This window comes from Lipophrys pholis, assembly GCF_963383615.2.
Source record: "Lipophrys pholis genome assembly, chromosome: 17".
NCBI lineage: Eukaryota > Metazoa > Chordata > Actinopteri > Blenniiformes > Blenniidae > Lipophrys > Lipophrys pholis.
Genome location: NC_137643.1, coordinates 9187152 through 9202951, shown reverse-complemented (window position 1 = coordinate 9202951; position 15800 = coordinate 9187152). Strand labels below are relative to the sequence as shown.

General features: G+C 43.9%; 3 protein-coding genes across 4 annotated transcripts; 2 read left to right on the top strand and 1 right to left on the bottom strand.

Moving 5' to 3' along the window:
• The first annotated feature begins 537 nt into the window (after nt 1–537).
• On the top strand, nt 538–2366 carry snrpd1 (small nuclear ribonucleoprotein D1 polypeptide). The gene is made up of 4 exons (XM_080484205.1): nt 538–652; nt 1205–1281; nt 1414–1605; nt 2120–2366. The coding sequence occupies exons 1-4, from the start codon at nt 639–641 to the stop codon at nt 2194–2196; spliced, it is 360 nt and encodes a 119-aa protein (XP_080340331.1). The 5' UTR covers nt 538–638; the 3' UTR covers nt 2197–2366.
• Nucleotides 2367–4255: 1889 nt separating this feature from the next.
• ggcta (gamma-glutamylcyclotransferase a) lies at nt 4256–7915 on the top strand. 2 transcript variants are annotated; one of them, XM_080485445.1, is made up of 5 exons: nt 4256–4508; nt 4709–4932; nt 6223–6368; nt 6462–6594; nt 6709–7910. In XM_080485445.1, the coding sequence occupies exons 2-5, from the start codon at nt 4819–4821 to the stop codon at nt 6832–6834; spliced, it is 519 nt and encodes a 172-aa protein (XP_080341571.1). In that variant the 5' UTR covers nt 4256–4508; nt 4709–4818; the 3' UTR covers nt 6835–7910. The 2 variants fall into 2 exon arrangements, with proteins under 2 accessions (XP_080341571.1, XP_080341570.1); XM_080485444.1 differs by lacking the exon at nt 4256–4508 and having other exon boundaries at nt 4527–4932; nt 6709–7915.
• On the bottom strand, nt 7718–14407 carry adnp2b (ADNP homeobox 2b). The gene is made up of 3 exons (XM_080485443.1): nt 14292–14407; nt 11900–12004; nt 7718–11782 (listed from the first exon to the last, which is right to left on the bottom strand). The coding sequence occupies exons 1-3, from the start codon at nt 14397–14399 to the stop codon at nt 8924–8926; spliced, it is 3072 nt and encodes a 1023-aa protein (XP_080341569.1). The 5' UTR covers nt 14400–14407; the 3' UTR covers nt 7718–8923.
• Nucleotides 14408–15800: the final 1393 nt, after the last annotated feature.

Genomic DNA, 15800 nt, shown 5'->3' with positions numbered 1-15800 from the left:
AACTTGTTTCTAGTTTTTCTTCTAAAGTGAACTATTTCATATGATGATAAACTGAGATTTTGAACTAAATCACAGCAACAATGTGTTTTTTTTTTTTTTTTTAAAGGAAGTGGAAACTAAAGGTCTAAAATCTCTTTGGAAATGTATCTCTGTGCTTATTAATTACCTCTTTGAGAAGATTGCTCTCTTCTACTCTGATCTGAATAACATCGAGAAATTGAAAAATTCAGTAAATCTGGCAAATAGTCATACAGGAGAAATCTGTCCACCTGTCGTATACACTTAAAGTTGTGCTCGACATTTGAACAGTCCAAAAAGGACATCACTTTTCAAAAAAGAACAAGATTGTACATTTAATGCTTTTATTCTGCAATTCTTTAATTAAACAGTACATAACTATAATTCTTATTTTTATTAAAAAAGAAAGAAAAATCCTTTATCGCGGGGGATTAAAAAAAACAAACATGTTTCTCCTTCACCTGCAGGAGGCGATGTTGCCACATCATGGAGTTTCATCTGCCTCGTCGCTCTCTTGATGACGTCAGAAGGACGCGCTCTTTACGTTGCGACAGTGTTCACTCCGTCGCTATAATTTTTTCTCCTCGGTGAAGGATTTGACACTATAATCCGTCACCATCATGAAACTAGTCCGGTAAGTGGCTGCGGGAAGTCCCGGTGTACCGGCTGTGTCGACGGTGGATGGTTGAATGTGTGTGAAACGGGCGGATGGAGGTGGATATTGACGAGGCGGGAAGCCGCCCGGAATGAATGGACACTGTCCCGGGTTCACAGACTCGGAGCCTCCGGCTTCCATAAACGCTGCATACTGTTTTACACGTTCGGTGTTTCGTTGCGTTATAATTTCACCACTCTGCCGCGGTTCACTGCGTCTTAACGCTTTGAAAACAGGCTTCAGTCAGTCGTATTGTCCACACGGGCCGCCGGCCTCTCACCGCCTCCTGCAACACTTTCAACATCGTGTTCAAAATGCAGCTTCACAAACGGACCGATTGTTCTCCGTGCAAACGACATTTGCGTTAAAGTTGATGCGAACGGTCTTGTTTTGTTGTTTATTCCCGCAGGAGGTCACTTTAATGTTCGGAGCTGGACCAGGAAGCTAAGCGGCTAACAAAGCTAGCCTCTGCTGTGTTTAGTGTTGGAGTTGCCTCGCGCCTTCTAAACTGCTATTCTATCCATCCTGCAGGTTTTTGATGAAACTCAGCCACGAGACAGTCACGATTGAACTGAAAAATGGCACCCAGGTCCACGGCACCATCACAGGTAAGATCCAGGGTATATTACTGTGATTCGAGTGTTAACAGGACGATCTGCCTCGCATTGGTCGGCTTCTAAACTACTAAATGATAACAGAGACTCATTATTATCATTTATCATCGTTTCTCCTCTCTGCAGGTGTGGACGTCAGTATGAACACTCACCTGAAAGCGGTAAAAATGACCCTGAAGAACAGGGAGCCCACTCAGCTGGAGTCCCTGAGTATCCGTGGGAACAACATCCGATACTTCATCCTGCCCGACAGCCTCCCGCTGGACACGCTGCTCGTCGACATCGAGCCAAAGATCAAGTCCAAGAAGAGGGAAGCCGGTAAGAAATATTTAAAGACCAATACATTTGCTGCACCTGTTGAAATCACCAAAGCTTATTTTATTCCATTTGAGCCTAAATATGAGCTATGGTTTAGTTTCCCCGCTGCCCAAACTTGGATTATTTGGAATGATTCTAAGTTTGGGATTATCTCCAGGCCCCGTGTGTCTCTTGTATCATCATATTGTGACATTGCTCACTGTGAATCTGTTTATTTCAAACTGAAACTTGAAAGATATAAGCGGGGCTTCCAGAATCACATTTTCATCACCACTGACGATGGCGTCCAGACTAAGTCTGTCTTTAGAAAAGAAACTTTTATTAATTTGAGGTGGGCTTCACTGGACTTTGAGTTTTTAATTTTAACTACATGTTAGTGTCTGACGTCATAAAAGACAAAGGAAATAGTTTGACACACACACATCGAAAGTGTGTGTGTGGTGGGGGGACTATTGGTGTTTGTTATTGGTCATGTTTCATCAAACTGTGCTGACTGACTGGTGTGTCTCCCCAGTGGCTGGTCGAGGACGGGGTAGAGGACGTGGGCGTGGCAGAGGGAGGGGGCGAGGCCGGGGCGGCCCCAGGAGATGATCTCCAGGCCGCCGCGTACTGCTTCTCACCATCCCGCTGTTTGTACAGGATTTTCTTTTCTATTTTCTGAGAGGAAACAACTTGTGAATTTCAGTGTGTTTGTTCTGTATCTTTAGTTTTTTTTTTTTTTTTCTTTCTTATTTTGTACATTAAAATGTTCCTTGAGAGGATGACATTTCTCCTGCGTGTTATTTAGTTTCCACGACTAGTCGATTTTCTACACTTAGTTTGATACGAACCTAAATAAAGTCTTTGCGTTGAAGTTGTTTTCAAACTGATTTATCTTGTTTCAACATCGCCTCGTGCTTTACTTCTAATTTGATGGAACGTCTACAAATGTTCAACTGCATCATAAATGGTGTGAAGAATTGTACTACAGGTACATCTTAAAATTAGAATATTATGAAAACATTCAATATTCTTTGTCAGTCATTTCAGAAAATAAAACTTATAGATTAATTACAAAGAGTAAAATGTTTCAAGCCTTTATTTCTTACAGATAAAACCCAAAATTCGGCGTCTCAAAAATTTGAATATTGTGAAAAAGATTCTATATTGGAAACTGATGTTGTCACACCCTAATCAGTGAATTAACCCAAAACACCTGCAAAGGTTTCCTGAGCCTCTAAATAGTCTTAGGCTGGGTCAGAAGGCGACACGATCATGGGGAAGACTGCTGACTCGACAGATGTCTACAAGTCATTGACAGCCTTCGGACGTAGGGTAAGCAACAAAAAGACTTTGCTAAAGAAGCTGGTTGTTCAGAGTGCTGTGTTTGTCAGAGTTCAAGTTCTAGTAACAGTTTCACTTTCTGAAATTAGTCAAACAAGATTGAACTTTTTCCACAATATTCAAATTTATTGAGAAGTACACATTCACACTGACTTGGCTGAGAGCAGGGCTGTTTATTGGAACGGCTGAGTAAAGTAACTTTCAAAACTCAGAATGTTCATTTATCGGTTTTACCGTCAAAATCTGATTAATGTGGAGGGAACTCGGCATCAGAGACTGGAGACGTGACTGTCACAGGGTCCACACACTGTTTCTCTGTTTACTGGCTGCACTTCCATCTGTCTTGAGGTTTGTTTCGAGGTGTTTTAATTCCATAATTTCCTGCTTTCAAGATAGTCTTAGTCCAACAGTCACTGGTCACAATGCTGAGATTTACATCAAGAAGCAATGACAACTTCTCACCACAAGTTCAGAATCTTCCAAACAAAAACCTGCAAGCATGAGTAAATTTTATATTTTTATTTTTTTTACCTGGAAATGAAAAATATTATAAATATGAGATGGCGACCTCCTGCTGATGCAGACTGAAATAAGCTGTTGCATCAGTATGAACCTTTTTCAGAGGTTAGAATCCTGTGATGGACGGTGACCTGTTCAGGTTGTGCTCTGCCGTTCCCCACAGTCAGCTGGGATCCGCTCCGGCGCCTGAACCACTGAGCTGCATAAAGCCACATCAAAGAATGAAAGGGTTCAAAGCATTCAGACAGGTTTTTTTTTATTTGGAACATTTCGTCCCATGTAGACATTCCATGTTTTTAACAGTTCTAGTTATTTTAGCATTTGTCTCGGCTGGTAAAGCAAATGATTTTTCTATTCACAATGTCCTCCCGTGTTGCAGCTGACACCACCGCTGTATGTGACTCTGACAATCTATTGTTTGACACTGCTGAAGCAGTGAAAAAGTACCAGAACAAGTGAAAAACATTTCCCACGAAGAATAATACTTAAACTACAGCTGCATCTCGAGAAATTACAATGTAGAATTTCAAAGCAATAAAATGCTTCTGTATTTCACATCTATCACTGAAATGGCAGAATATTTCATTAAGAGCTGTCATTTTATCCATTTTATTTTAAAAGATACAACTTTCTTTTCGTTTTTTGTGGATGTAGAAATAACTGGAAGGCTTTTTGTTATTTAAAAAAAAAAAATAATTGAATGAATGAATATTGTTTGCTTATGTGGTTTTCCTTACAATGATACACGTGTGTGTGTGCGTGTGTACAGTATTTCTGCCTGCTCGGTAAAACTGGTTTATTCAGCCTGTAAATTCCCGGATGTTGAGTGGCTTACCGGTGTTTCGGGTTAACTGGTTTCCCCGTTAACTGGTGACCGACTTCCTTTAGCATCTCTGTAGCATCAAACAAGGATAGAGACTCACAAAAGATAAAACGTTCAGAAAATGTGTAATGAGTGCGGTTAAACGACGTTCGACGGGACAGCTGCGGATTCCCGTCGAGGTTTCAACATCTACTGTGACTAGCAGCAACAAGGGATGCTACAGGAAGTCGGTCACCAGGTAACACGGAAACCAGTTAATTCGAAATGCTGAGAAAAAAAAAGAAAACAAACGGTTATATTAGCAGAGTCACGGTTTCATTATTTTCTCAGGTCACAATATAGCTACTCAGATTCAAAATATATAACATCATAGTGGCTACATTTAGTTTTATAATCTGTTACGCATTGAATGCGCCTCGTCTGACGTCGCCTCCGAAGCGTCGACCTCCGGCAGCGGATCACCGCCAGGTCCAGTCGCGTGTCTACCTGCCCGCAGGAGCCCACTGGAGCCCACTGGAGCCCGCAGGAGCCCGCAGGAGCCCGCCAACATGTCGGTGGCCGCCGGCTGCTTCTTGTATTTCGCCTTTGGAAGTAACCTACTGAAGGAGAGGCTGCAGCTTGCAAACCCTTCAGCGGAGTTCCGCACGACGGGCCGGCTCAAGGTATGAATCCGCTCCATTCACACTGCACCTTGCTCACGGAAATAACCATGGACCGTTATCAAGTATTTTAATAATTGTAATTTTTAAGTGAATTAGACTCTTAGCTTTCATCGTGTGACAGTAATTGACTGCAATTAAAATAAATTTGCCCCACCTTTGTGCAGTCAATGCCTGATTGTGGGGGAAATACTTGTTACAAGCTCGTAATAAAATACTGTATATACATTTTCATAGATGAGTTTAAATGACTTCATATGAATTGATTTTTTATTTGATTTTAATCATTCTGGTTGCTGTAGCAACCATCAGGTTGATTATCAGTTTCTTTATTACCCACAATTTATGTGTTACATCTTTGACCCTTCGGATTCTGCTTCTCGTGTCGTTTGTAGCAAGGATAATCCTTCATAATTCAATATTTCATTCACATATACCACATTATTAGGTTACATGTAAACTCATACTTAGATCATGAAATGGATTACATGTACTTTAGTCATTGTCAGGGCATCAAACTAATCTAGGATGCTCACTGAGAGGTAGTTGGAGGAACAATACTCCCCATGCAATGTTATTTATTCAAGATTTGACTCTACCGACTACTGTATATGAAGATAACTTTGAATGTAGGTTTTCGATCATTAAATCATTGGATATGATGCAGAGCTGAAGCTATGCTACCAAGTCTGCCTTTGCAAAGGGAATATTAAGCATATCATTCGGCTGATCTGTAATGGTAGTACTGTACAAAGGCCAGCATAATTTGTCCTTGTTGAAAATGAATGTACAATTTAGTTTTCTTGCAATGTGCATTGATGCTCTGCGCATTCAAAGAAAAGTGCCAATAATTGCAATCAATTCACAAGAATTGTCTGAACAGATGATGACTGCTTATCACATGTTCCCCTAATATCATGCAACCACATTAGATTGTACAGCTGTGCGTCCCAGTGCACCGCAGGTCTTTGAAAAAACATGAGGAAAGTACCTGATTTGGCTAAGTTGAATAATATTATACTTTTAATCTGTTCACACAAATACGCTTGTAGCTGCCTATTTTGCTGAGCCAGCTGAAACAACAGGGTCCGAGCGTAACAGCGGTCCGACTGTGCAGCAGCAAATGTGTCTCACTGGGGACACGACAGAACTCCCAAACAGCTCGTCACTGTGAAAGAGAAGGCATTTCGTTTATTGTTAAACGTTCACAATGACTTGTTATTGTACACTCTTTTGTCCCGTCAATCTATCACTACCCTACCTGTGTGTGTGTGTGTGTGTGTGTGTGTGTAGGACTACAAGCTAAACTTTGGACTTTGGGAGAGACAAGTGGACAATGCGTGGCACGGCGGAGTGGCCACTATTGAACCCTCCCCAGGTGCCGAGGTGTGGGGGGTGATCTGGACCATGAGTAACGACAACCTCCCAAGTCTGGACAAGTGAGACGCACACGCACACACGTTGATGTTTATCCACGCTGAAGTTAATGCGTGCCATTTTAACCAGCATTGTGTGTGTGTGTGTGTGCGCAGCCAGGAGGGGGTGTACATGGGGCAGTACTCTCCTCTGGAGGTCTCGGTGGAGACAGACGAAGGACCGTTGATCTGCAGGACGTATCAGATGAACAATTTCCACGCCTGTCCTCCGTCTCCTCAGTACAAACAGGTGTGCACATGCAAACACACACGGATCCTAAGACGAGATGGTTCAACTGGGGGGGAAAAAACCCCACGAACTACTATTTTTTGCTATTTATTTTTTTGTCATGTTCTCCGTAAGGTGGTGTGTTCGGGTGCAGAGCAGAACGGACTCCCAGAGGAATACCTGAAGAGCCTGGAGGCCGTTCAAACCAACAACTACAGCGGCCCCTCGGTGCTTGACCAAATCAGAGCAGCCAAACAGTAGAGAGCAACGCTATGTTCAGGGCCATGCTGGGATTTCTCTTTCAAAACAAGTTTTTCCCAAAAACAAAAACAACAAAAAAACCGCTCACTTAATATCGGACCAAAAACATCTTCAACACTCCTCCGAACTCTATCCTGCAACGTAACTTCCACACTGAGCCGATCGCACTCAGAGGATCAGCTTGTTGCGACTTTTACAGTAACTTTTACCTTTTAACATGTGAAAACGACTCAAACAAAGAGTGAAACGGTATGTCAGTGTGAAGTTGGTTTGGATATCAGGCATTTTCAAACCCGGGGAAGTTTGACGTAATTCCCAAGAACTTTGGGATAGCATAACCCTTTTTATTGTGACTTTATTACCAGGTAGAAAAATAAAACCCCTCTGAGATCCTCGAGCTCAGGTTTTTAGGAACTTCCCCTGTGACGTTGTAGGAAACAGTGATCATTTCCATGGAGCACGAAGGAAATAGAAACAATGAATTTTTCTGAGATTTGACGAATTTTCAGCACATACGTTATCTGGTCCAATGATCGGACTTTAAAGCTTGAAAAACAAATGAACAAAAATGAATAATTTTTGGGCTTAAATCCTCACTTTAGCCAATTTTTCCTGCTTGTAACGCATCAACTTATTTAACTGTTTTATGGAAATGTTATGTAATAATAAGCTGTTCCACGCTATCAGTTGGCACACTGGACCGCCTCATATGAAGACAGTGTTCATGTGTAGAAGTGGCACCTCTCTGTGGTCACATCTTAATAATGCATGCAACACGCAGCTCTGTAATAAACTGTACTTAGAAAAAGTGTCTGCAGCAGGTGGATGCATGTTGACGTGCAGGAGTTCTCCGGGGAATATTAAACACCCTCAAGACATTATTACACTCGCCAGCCTTTTTATTGAACTGCCTTTATTATGACTTGGACCAGTAATGTTGTGCTCTGGGACTGAAGAGACAGGGTGGGCTGAAGTTTTCTCTTACAGATGAAATTAATGTACATTAGAATTTTTCCAGGTAACTTCATTAAAAGTTAACAGTTTTTATTACAAAATAAAAATAAAAATGGATCATTTATGTAAAAGGACACCACTTATTTTTTATACAACACAGTGGCCTTGTGACAGGGTCAAAGTTTCTCTTCCCCCTCTCTCTCTCTCTCTCTCTCTCCCAAACATCTTTTATACTCTAGGAATTATAGAAAATACAAGTACAGTACAAAAAAACCAGCTGTCAGGAGAGCAGAAGCTATATGGGGAACACCCAGAAACATGTTTCAACATCTGTTAAATCTCTATGTTAAATAACCACAGGTCTATGCAAACATGTTGACGTCACCATGGCACAAATTATAATTTCATCTGATAATGAAACAAAGGCTCATGCAAGCAACATGGTCCAGAACTGGCTACTCAACAACCGGACGACCCAGACGTTTGTACATTCTTCAGATTTTGGCTTTGAAAGTGGAAGATGAACATTCATCTCGATGAGTAAAGCAAGAAAGAAAACATCCCCTTTTACCTGCAGAACTGAGTGGGAAAGGTAAATAGTTTCAATGATTACTTGAAACATTAAAAAAAACAACAACAAACAAACCAAAAAAAAAACATCTAAGTAGAGAATGTGTGCGCAAAACAAACTTGATTAAATCTAAAGGGAAGCTCGCTATAATATCATCCGAATGAACGTCTGTACTGGAAAGATAGTTTGTACAAAAAAGGTTTAAATTAAAAAATAAAAGGTGCAAAAAGCAGCTATGTGGTCAAAACATTGTGGCAGGTAATGTTTGTAATATGATGAATAGATTGTGTTTAGTTAAATACTGTTATACAGTCTGCATCACATTATTTCCTCTGCATCGTCTTTCAAAAGGAGCAACAAGAACGTGGCTTTGAGTTACTGTAGGACGTGAGATATGGATCACCAACGACATACCCAGTTCAAACAAAATGCTAATAGAGAAGGCTACATCAACAAACTGCCCTCAGTTACTTTAAGTTGTTAGGAAATACATCATTTAATGAGCGTCAACACAAAAGGCCATCATCACCCAACAGTTTGAAGTCACTCAGGCTATTTGTCGATTTAAGATTCCACCTCCATCGGCTCCACATCCGCGGTTTTGTCGTTCCCGCTTTCGTCCATTGGCTCTGGTCCATCCCGGTTTCCTCTCGCTGGTAGGGCGCCGCCAGCAGGCTGGTCCGGAGTGTCGGCCGCAGGCGTCCGTGAGGAATCGACGGCCGGCGACTCGGACAGCGGCTCTGGGATCTCGACGGGCTGCTGCACCGGGACGAGGAGGTTATGCTTCACTTTGCTCAGGGCGGCCATGTTGAAGCCGAGCAGAATGGCCGACGTGCTCTTCTTCAGGCTCTTGATACATTTAATGCGCTTCTTGCTGAATAGCGCCACCACCTCCGCCTTGGTGAGGGACAGCCTCTTGCACAGCTCCTCGGTCTCGGCTTTGTTTGCGTACGGGTTCACGTTGAAGTACTTGGATATGAATTGTTTGCGCTCGTCGCCGCAGCGGCGGTCCACCAGCGTGGGCTCCAACACCAGCTTGACTGTTGGGTCGTTCGGAACCTCGGGCTCCGGCAAGGGCAGCAGCTTCTCCTGCACTTGCCTCCGTCGCATGGCCGCCCGCTCCTCCCGCTCTCGCTTGTTGGTCTCCATGACCTCCCTCCACGCGGCCTCCAGCCTCTTCTTGGAGAGCAGCTCCGCTTCGCTTTCTTGACGTTGCGGTTTGGGCGCGGCGGGGACCGGGCGGGCCGGGGTCAACGTCTGTTTCATGGCCAGCCCCTGTGGCATCTGGAGAAAGTAGAGTCCAGAAGCTTGACTAAGCTGCTGGACTTGTTTGGGCAGCAGCTGCAGCTGTTGATGCTGCTGCAGCTGTTGCTGCTGCTGCTGCTGCTGCTGCTGTTGATGCTGCTGCTGCTGCTGCTGCAGCACGGCTGTAGGTTTGGGTGGAGGTTGTGGGGGTTGTGGCTGTTTTGGCGAGCAGCGGCACCGCTGAATGTGGAGCATCACGGCCTGCTGCGTAACCTTTCCCGTGTACACGCCGTTGCAGTAGATGCACTTGAAAGCCTCCGTTTTGAGGATGGCATGAATGGTGGGAGCGACAAAGTGCTTCTGCTTGAGATGCTGGAGGTGATCGGGCTCGTGGTGGAACTTCTCATCGCAGAAGGGACAGTATGAGCTGTTGATTTTAGCAGGCGCCGCGCAGATTTCCGGTTGGCTGCTGGGCTGCAGCTTAAAGAAGATCAAGTCCAGGGAGTTTGTAACAAGGGCGAGGTTGACCTCCGTGTCTCCCAGGACCTCTTTGGGTGCGGTGGTGTGGACATCGAAGTAAGGGAAGAGGATCCCCCCAGCTCCTTTAGAGTAGACCCTGTACTTCTGCCTCAGGAAATCACAGTAAGCCTTGCTGGCGGGATTGTGCTGCCTTACGTGCTCCACAAGCTGTTTGATTGAGAAGAACAGTGCCGAGCAGTACAGACAATTCAGGCCGTGCAGCAGGTGCTGGAAGACGCTCTTCTCCGACAAGAGGATTTTGCACGTTAGACATTTGACGGTTTTGTCAGGCATCTTCTTCAGAAACGCCGCGCGCGCTGCCACGCTCTCCGACTTGGTTGTGCTGGATTTAGTCTGGTGGGCGACCTCCGTGTGCATGTCAAAAACATTGGAGGGGAACAGTTCGTTGCAGAGCGGGCAGGTGATCCATTTCTTAGTTTGTGGGTTGGGGCTGCTCATCTGCTCAACAGTCTTGGGGAGGGTGTTTGTGCTCTGGGGCATTGCTACTTGCAGAGGAGCAAAAGTGTACGTGGGCATGCCGTTCACCCTGTTGCCGGTCGGGATCAAGTGATTTAGTAGAGACTGTGATGTCAGCATTGTGCCTTTCAGTGCGCTTTGGTTTGTTGCTGTGTTTTGTGGGACGGCAGGGGGCTTAGGTACAGTCCCATGTCCGGCTGTCACACTGGCCTGCACTCCTGATGGGAAAACGATCTGCTGCGCCTGTGCGTGACTCGGCTGTGGCTGAGGATTCAACGTCACCGGTGCTTGTTTCAGAGACACGTTAGACACCGATGGAAGCTGGACCATAGAGGTTCCTTGGGGTAAAGCACTTCGAAGGGCTATTGTCGCCCCGGGCTGGAGCAGACCTTTCGCCTCGGCGCTAGCTAGCTGCACTAGCGCAGACGCTTGAGGGGGCAGAAACGCCTGGTTCGTTCCAGGGGCGCAGATCAGAGTGGTATTGTTTGTGGCTCCTTGAAGCTGCTGCACAGCCAAGACGGTGCCGGTGGGCTGGCCATTGCTCGGTAGGACCAGAGACTTGTTGTTGAAGAGCGGAGGCTGCTGTGGTTTCGGAGCAATGCTGGGGAAAGCCACGAACATGCCATTTCCATTGGGAGTCGGTTTAATGGTGAAGGCCTTGTTCTCATAAATCAAACCCTGCACCTGCGTGCTGACCGAGTAGTGCGCCGGCTCCACCAGCAAGTGATGCAACATTTGGTCGAGCGATCCGGTGTTGACCTTACACACCTTGCAGCAGTAGATCTTCACAGTCGAGGCTCCCTGCATCTGCAACCTGTAGCCGATGTACTGCTCCGCCACATTGTCCAGGTGCTTGAGGATTATATGTTTCTTCATCGCAAAGATGGAAGCCACGGGAAATCCACACTTCCGACAGTGGTACCTTTCATTCCCGCGATGGACGGTGGCCGCGGGCCCTTCCCTCGGCGGCTGCACGTGGGAGCCGAGTTTGGCGTGGAAGATCAGCATGTGTTTCTTGACGGCCTTGGGGTTGCCGATGAACAGGCACTGAGAGCAGTTAGCCAGCGCACAGTACGCCTGGATGTAACCATGGCAACGGGACACGTGGCTCCTGAAGTTGTAGATGTTCTGTGACGAATACTTGCACACGTTGCAGCAGAGAGATTGAGAGCGATAAGGCCACTGAATGGAAAGAAAAAAAAAATATATTAATCCTTCATTTTTGTTTTTATGTTGACCAACAAGTGTAACGGAGATTAAAATGTTCACTTATTGAGGAGAGTTGTGTAAAACATTCACCTTCTTCTGTAGTCGGCCATTGAATCCCCCTGTGAAGTCATACCACTCAGTCTCCTGAAAGGCTTCTTCATCGTCAGAGTTGTTCTCAGAGTTTTCATTGAGATCCTGCACAGAGACAAACCTTCGTTATAAGAAACCCATTCAAGTTTGGTGGCGATATATTTAAATCTTTAACACACAGTCAACACAGCTACTGTCCACGAGCCCTCTGTACAGGGGCTGTGTTGGAAAAAAGAATCTTAGAAAGACCAAGGGCTGTTTCAGAGACTTCATAATGTGCCGATCTTTATCTTCTGTTTGTTTACCACACCGAATGAAGCTGGGAATTGACTTAAGGGAAATATGTGTCATGGTAGAACTTTAGACAGGAACGATAAAAGCTTCAAAATGTGACAATTTATTTCCTAACACGATGAAAAGATCTCAAAAATGTACTTCATTTCACACCCTACTGCGTTAAACAGCCATCTAAATCCCTTTGGGTGATCTATAATGGATTCCTCATAGTCAACTAGACATAAATAGGAGGCTTCTATTCCCATAGGGGACCAGAGCAAAGTTACAGTTTGACTGTAACATCTTTTTTTTTATTATCTTTTATTTATCTGTTGATCATTTTCTCAGTTAATCAATTAGTTGCTTGGTCTTTGAAGTGTTAAAATGCTGACCAACGTTTCCTGAAGCTTGGAAAAATTCCTCGAATATCTTTTTTGGGCCTGAACATCAGCCCACAACCAGAAGTTCAGTTTTGTTTAAAGAATAAACATAAAAATGTTCCCATTCAGAAATACTGATAAATAAGTGTAGAAACTATTCGCTTTCAAAAGTGTTAGTCAAGGGATCAGTGAGCGGAGTTCACCGAAATTGCGAATTAATGGAACAATAAACCAATCTTTGAAAAAGTGTAGACAACTTTTTAACAGATGCGTAGCTGCGAAGCTCGCATTAGCTTCAGAGCAGAAGAGGATCAATTCTGCCCACCGTCTCCCGTCACTACGAGCAGGTGAAGTGACAGTAAACAATACCACCACGTTGTGTTTCTGGCAGTACGCTGGTCTGAACTCGCCGCCACCCCCCCCCGCCCTCCCACACACAGATCAGAGGAAGGGAAGCAGCAGAATGAGTCAAGGCCGGGGGCGGAGCCCACGTCTGAAACCCTCTCCACTCTGCCCCACCCCCGACCATGCAAATGTTCTTTACCCAGAATGCATTTGGGAGACAGAAATGGCCGTTTGTGAATTGTCACGTTGTCAATTACTTTTCAGCACAAAAAGAATCTACTTCTGCGACATAATTGATTTCACATCAACATTGTAGAACATAAATGATGGAAGATAGTGCCCACAATGAAACAAGGACTATAACATTTATTGCTGACTCATGCTTCTTTTAAGAATTCATATGCAGGCCAACAGCCCTTGTTCCTGGAAGAACAGCACATCCACAAGGAAAACAACACCTTTCTTTCTTTCTTTTCCTTTGATTCAAGTTTAAAGCCAAAATCTATTCGGTGTAACCGACCAGTAAAGCAACAATTAATAAATAAATAAATACATTTTCCATTATCAAGTCACTTGAATAGTTACCACATTACATCAGAAGCTCAGAGCATGTTGTAAGGGTGCCAAGGATTGATTGACTATCTAAATAATTAACGTGCTTATAACAAAACACTTGCGAATAGAAAATAGAAAATACTTTGTCAATCGCAGAGGAAGATTCTTTAAATCAGAACATTTTGGCCGATAAGACTTTTATTAAATGAAACCATGCATCCCTGCTTATAAATTGATCGTCCATGCGAGCACAATATGACAAACTGCGAGTGAATTGTGGGGTGACATGTTGAACAACCCCACCTGTTGCCATAACAACTGAGAAGAAAACGCTGAACAGCTTTTATCTACAAATCGGCCATGGATTAAAAATGATCATATCAGACATTAACATGAATCATATTTTCACAAACTATCAGGCTTTTCATGTGAAACACCGTTAACTGCATTATGGATGTTAACACAAAACACAGACCTCCCAACATGGCTGACGTTAACAATCCGAGTCGGTCAACAATGCCTAATTTCACTGTATTTAATTAATATATACAATATTTTAAGTAACCTCTTTGAGTCCAAAAGCTCTTCATTTTATATGGCATTTATATGATTACAGGTTTTCCTATTTTATTGTATTTAGAAGCTGAACTAACGACTATCTAACAAGCTTAGGACTAATATTCCTCTAAAGGACAGACGCGTGACATCAATCACTTATTGACCATGTTAAAATATCCTGCAAAATTATGAACAGTTAAAGCAATCTACTATTTGAAAGGTATTTAATAAAGTATTTCTATTCTACTTGTGAACCACTTCAGAAGAATGAAATGTACCTTCAGCAGGCTTTGACAGTCTTCCAAGCCGATCTCACTTAAGATACTTTTGACTGCCTTGCGGGCCTTCCGGATCTTCTCGATATTCCCAACTGGAAGCTGATACATGTTTCCACGAAGGCCTTTTGAAGGAAGAAAGGTTTCATTTGTGAGGCATTGTTTGACACAGAGCTATATCAACTTAAAAAAACAACAAAAAACATGGGAGTCCATATATTGAGAATATCTGTATGTATATGTTGGCAATGAAAGTAAAACCTCAGCAAAAAGTGTATATTTATACAGATTAAAACTACAGATTAAGTGATGCCTAATTCATTGAAGTAGGTCAGAGACAAGCATAAATTACAGAACCTGTTTGTTTTTCATGACAACACATCTGTATTACAGATTAAACCGGATTTTGACTGACAATTAAGCAGATTGTAGATGGAACTGCAAATGAACCCAAAATATACACATAATGCAACCCTGTACTAAGGCATTCAGGGGTTATTACACCTAATTTTGGTCTTGTGTTTGAATTTAAATAAGTAGACATTTCTCAAATCCTAGCAGATGCCAACATGACATCACAGATAATGAAAGCTATCACAAGAATAATGAATCAATGAGAAAAATCTAATATATGCATCAACAATATGAACTTTAATACATGTCATGACGCACGTGGCTGGTGTGGCTGGGTGGTAAACTGCAGCACGCAGAAAACGCGCCTTTATTAACACTTTGCAGGAAATGTGTGAGATTTAAAGACCCTCACATACACTGATCATGGATATTACATGTGGACGAGCACAGTGTTGATAAATGCGGTGCAACAGCTGACTTGTATCTGAATACACGCGTCCTCCTGCTGGATGTGTGTTCAGAGTGTGTGATTTTATTTGATCTGTCTCCTCCTCACACACACACACACCGCAGACAGTCTACAGACACACTAAAGTCATGGAGAAGCCCCAGGTAGCAGCAGCAGCAGCAGCAGCAGCACGGGTCACTGGGCACGAGCCGGCCCCGCAGCGCATCTTCACGCAGTCTCCTCCCCGCGCTCATATTTACCTCGTCCAAATTTCAGCACAGATTAACGTTAGTTGTCGCTGTGCCACCTCCGATACAGCTTCCCACTTCCACCGGCCCGCAGCTCCGTGTGTGTGTGCGTGTGTATGTGTGTATGTGTGTGTGTGTGTGTGTGTGTCAGTGAGCTGCGTCCGCCGCCACTGCCGCCGCGCCGCTCATCCGACCAGCATCCTCCGTCCTCGCGCACCGCCGCCACAACACAGCAAAACACACGCGAAAGGCGCCGCGTGAAGGAGCCCCCAAATCCGCGGATAAGTAATTTTTGGTAAGCTTTTGTCCCTTTCTTCCCCCCGATGAGGAGAAAAATGGCGCTGTAGTCCAGGATGTGACGTCGCTTGCCTAATTTGCATACTTCTCAAACTGACCAATGGGGGACTTCTCCTCCTTAAACCTGAATAACTTTTTATTCGCTCAAAAACGCTGCCTAAGTCC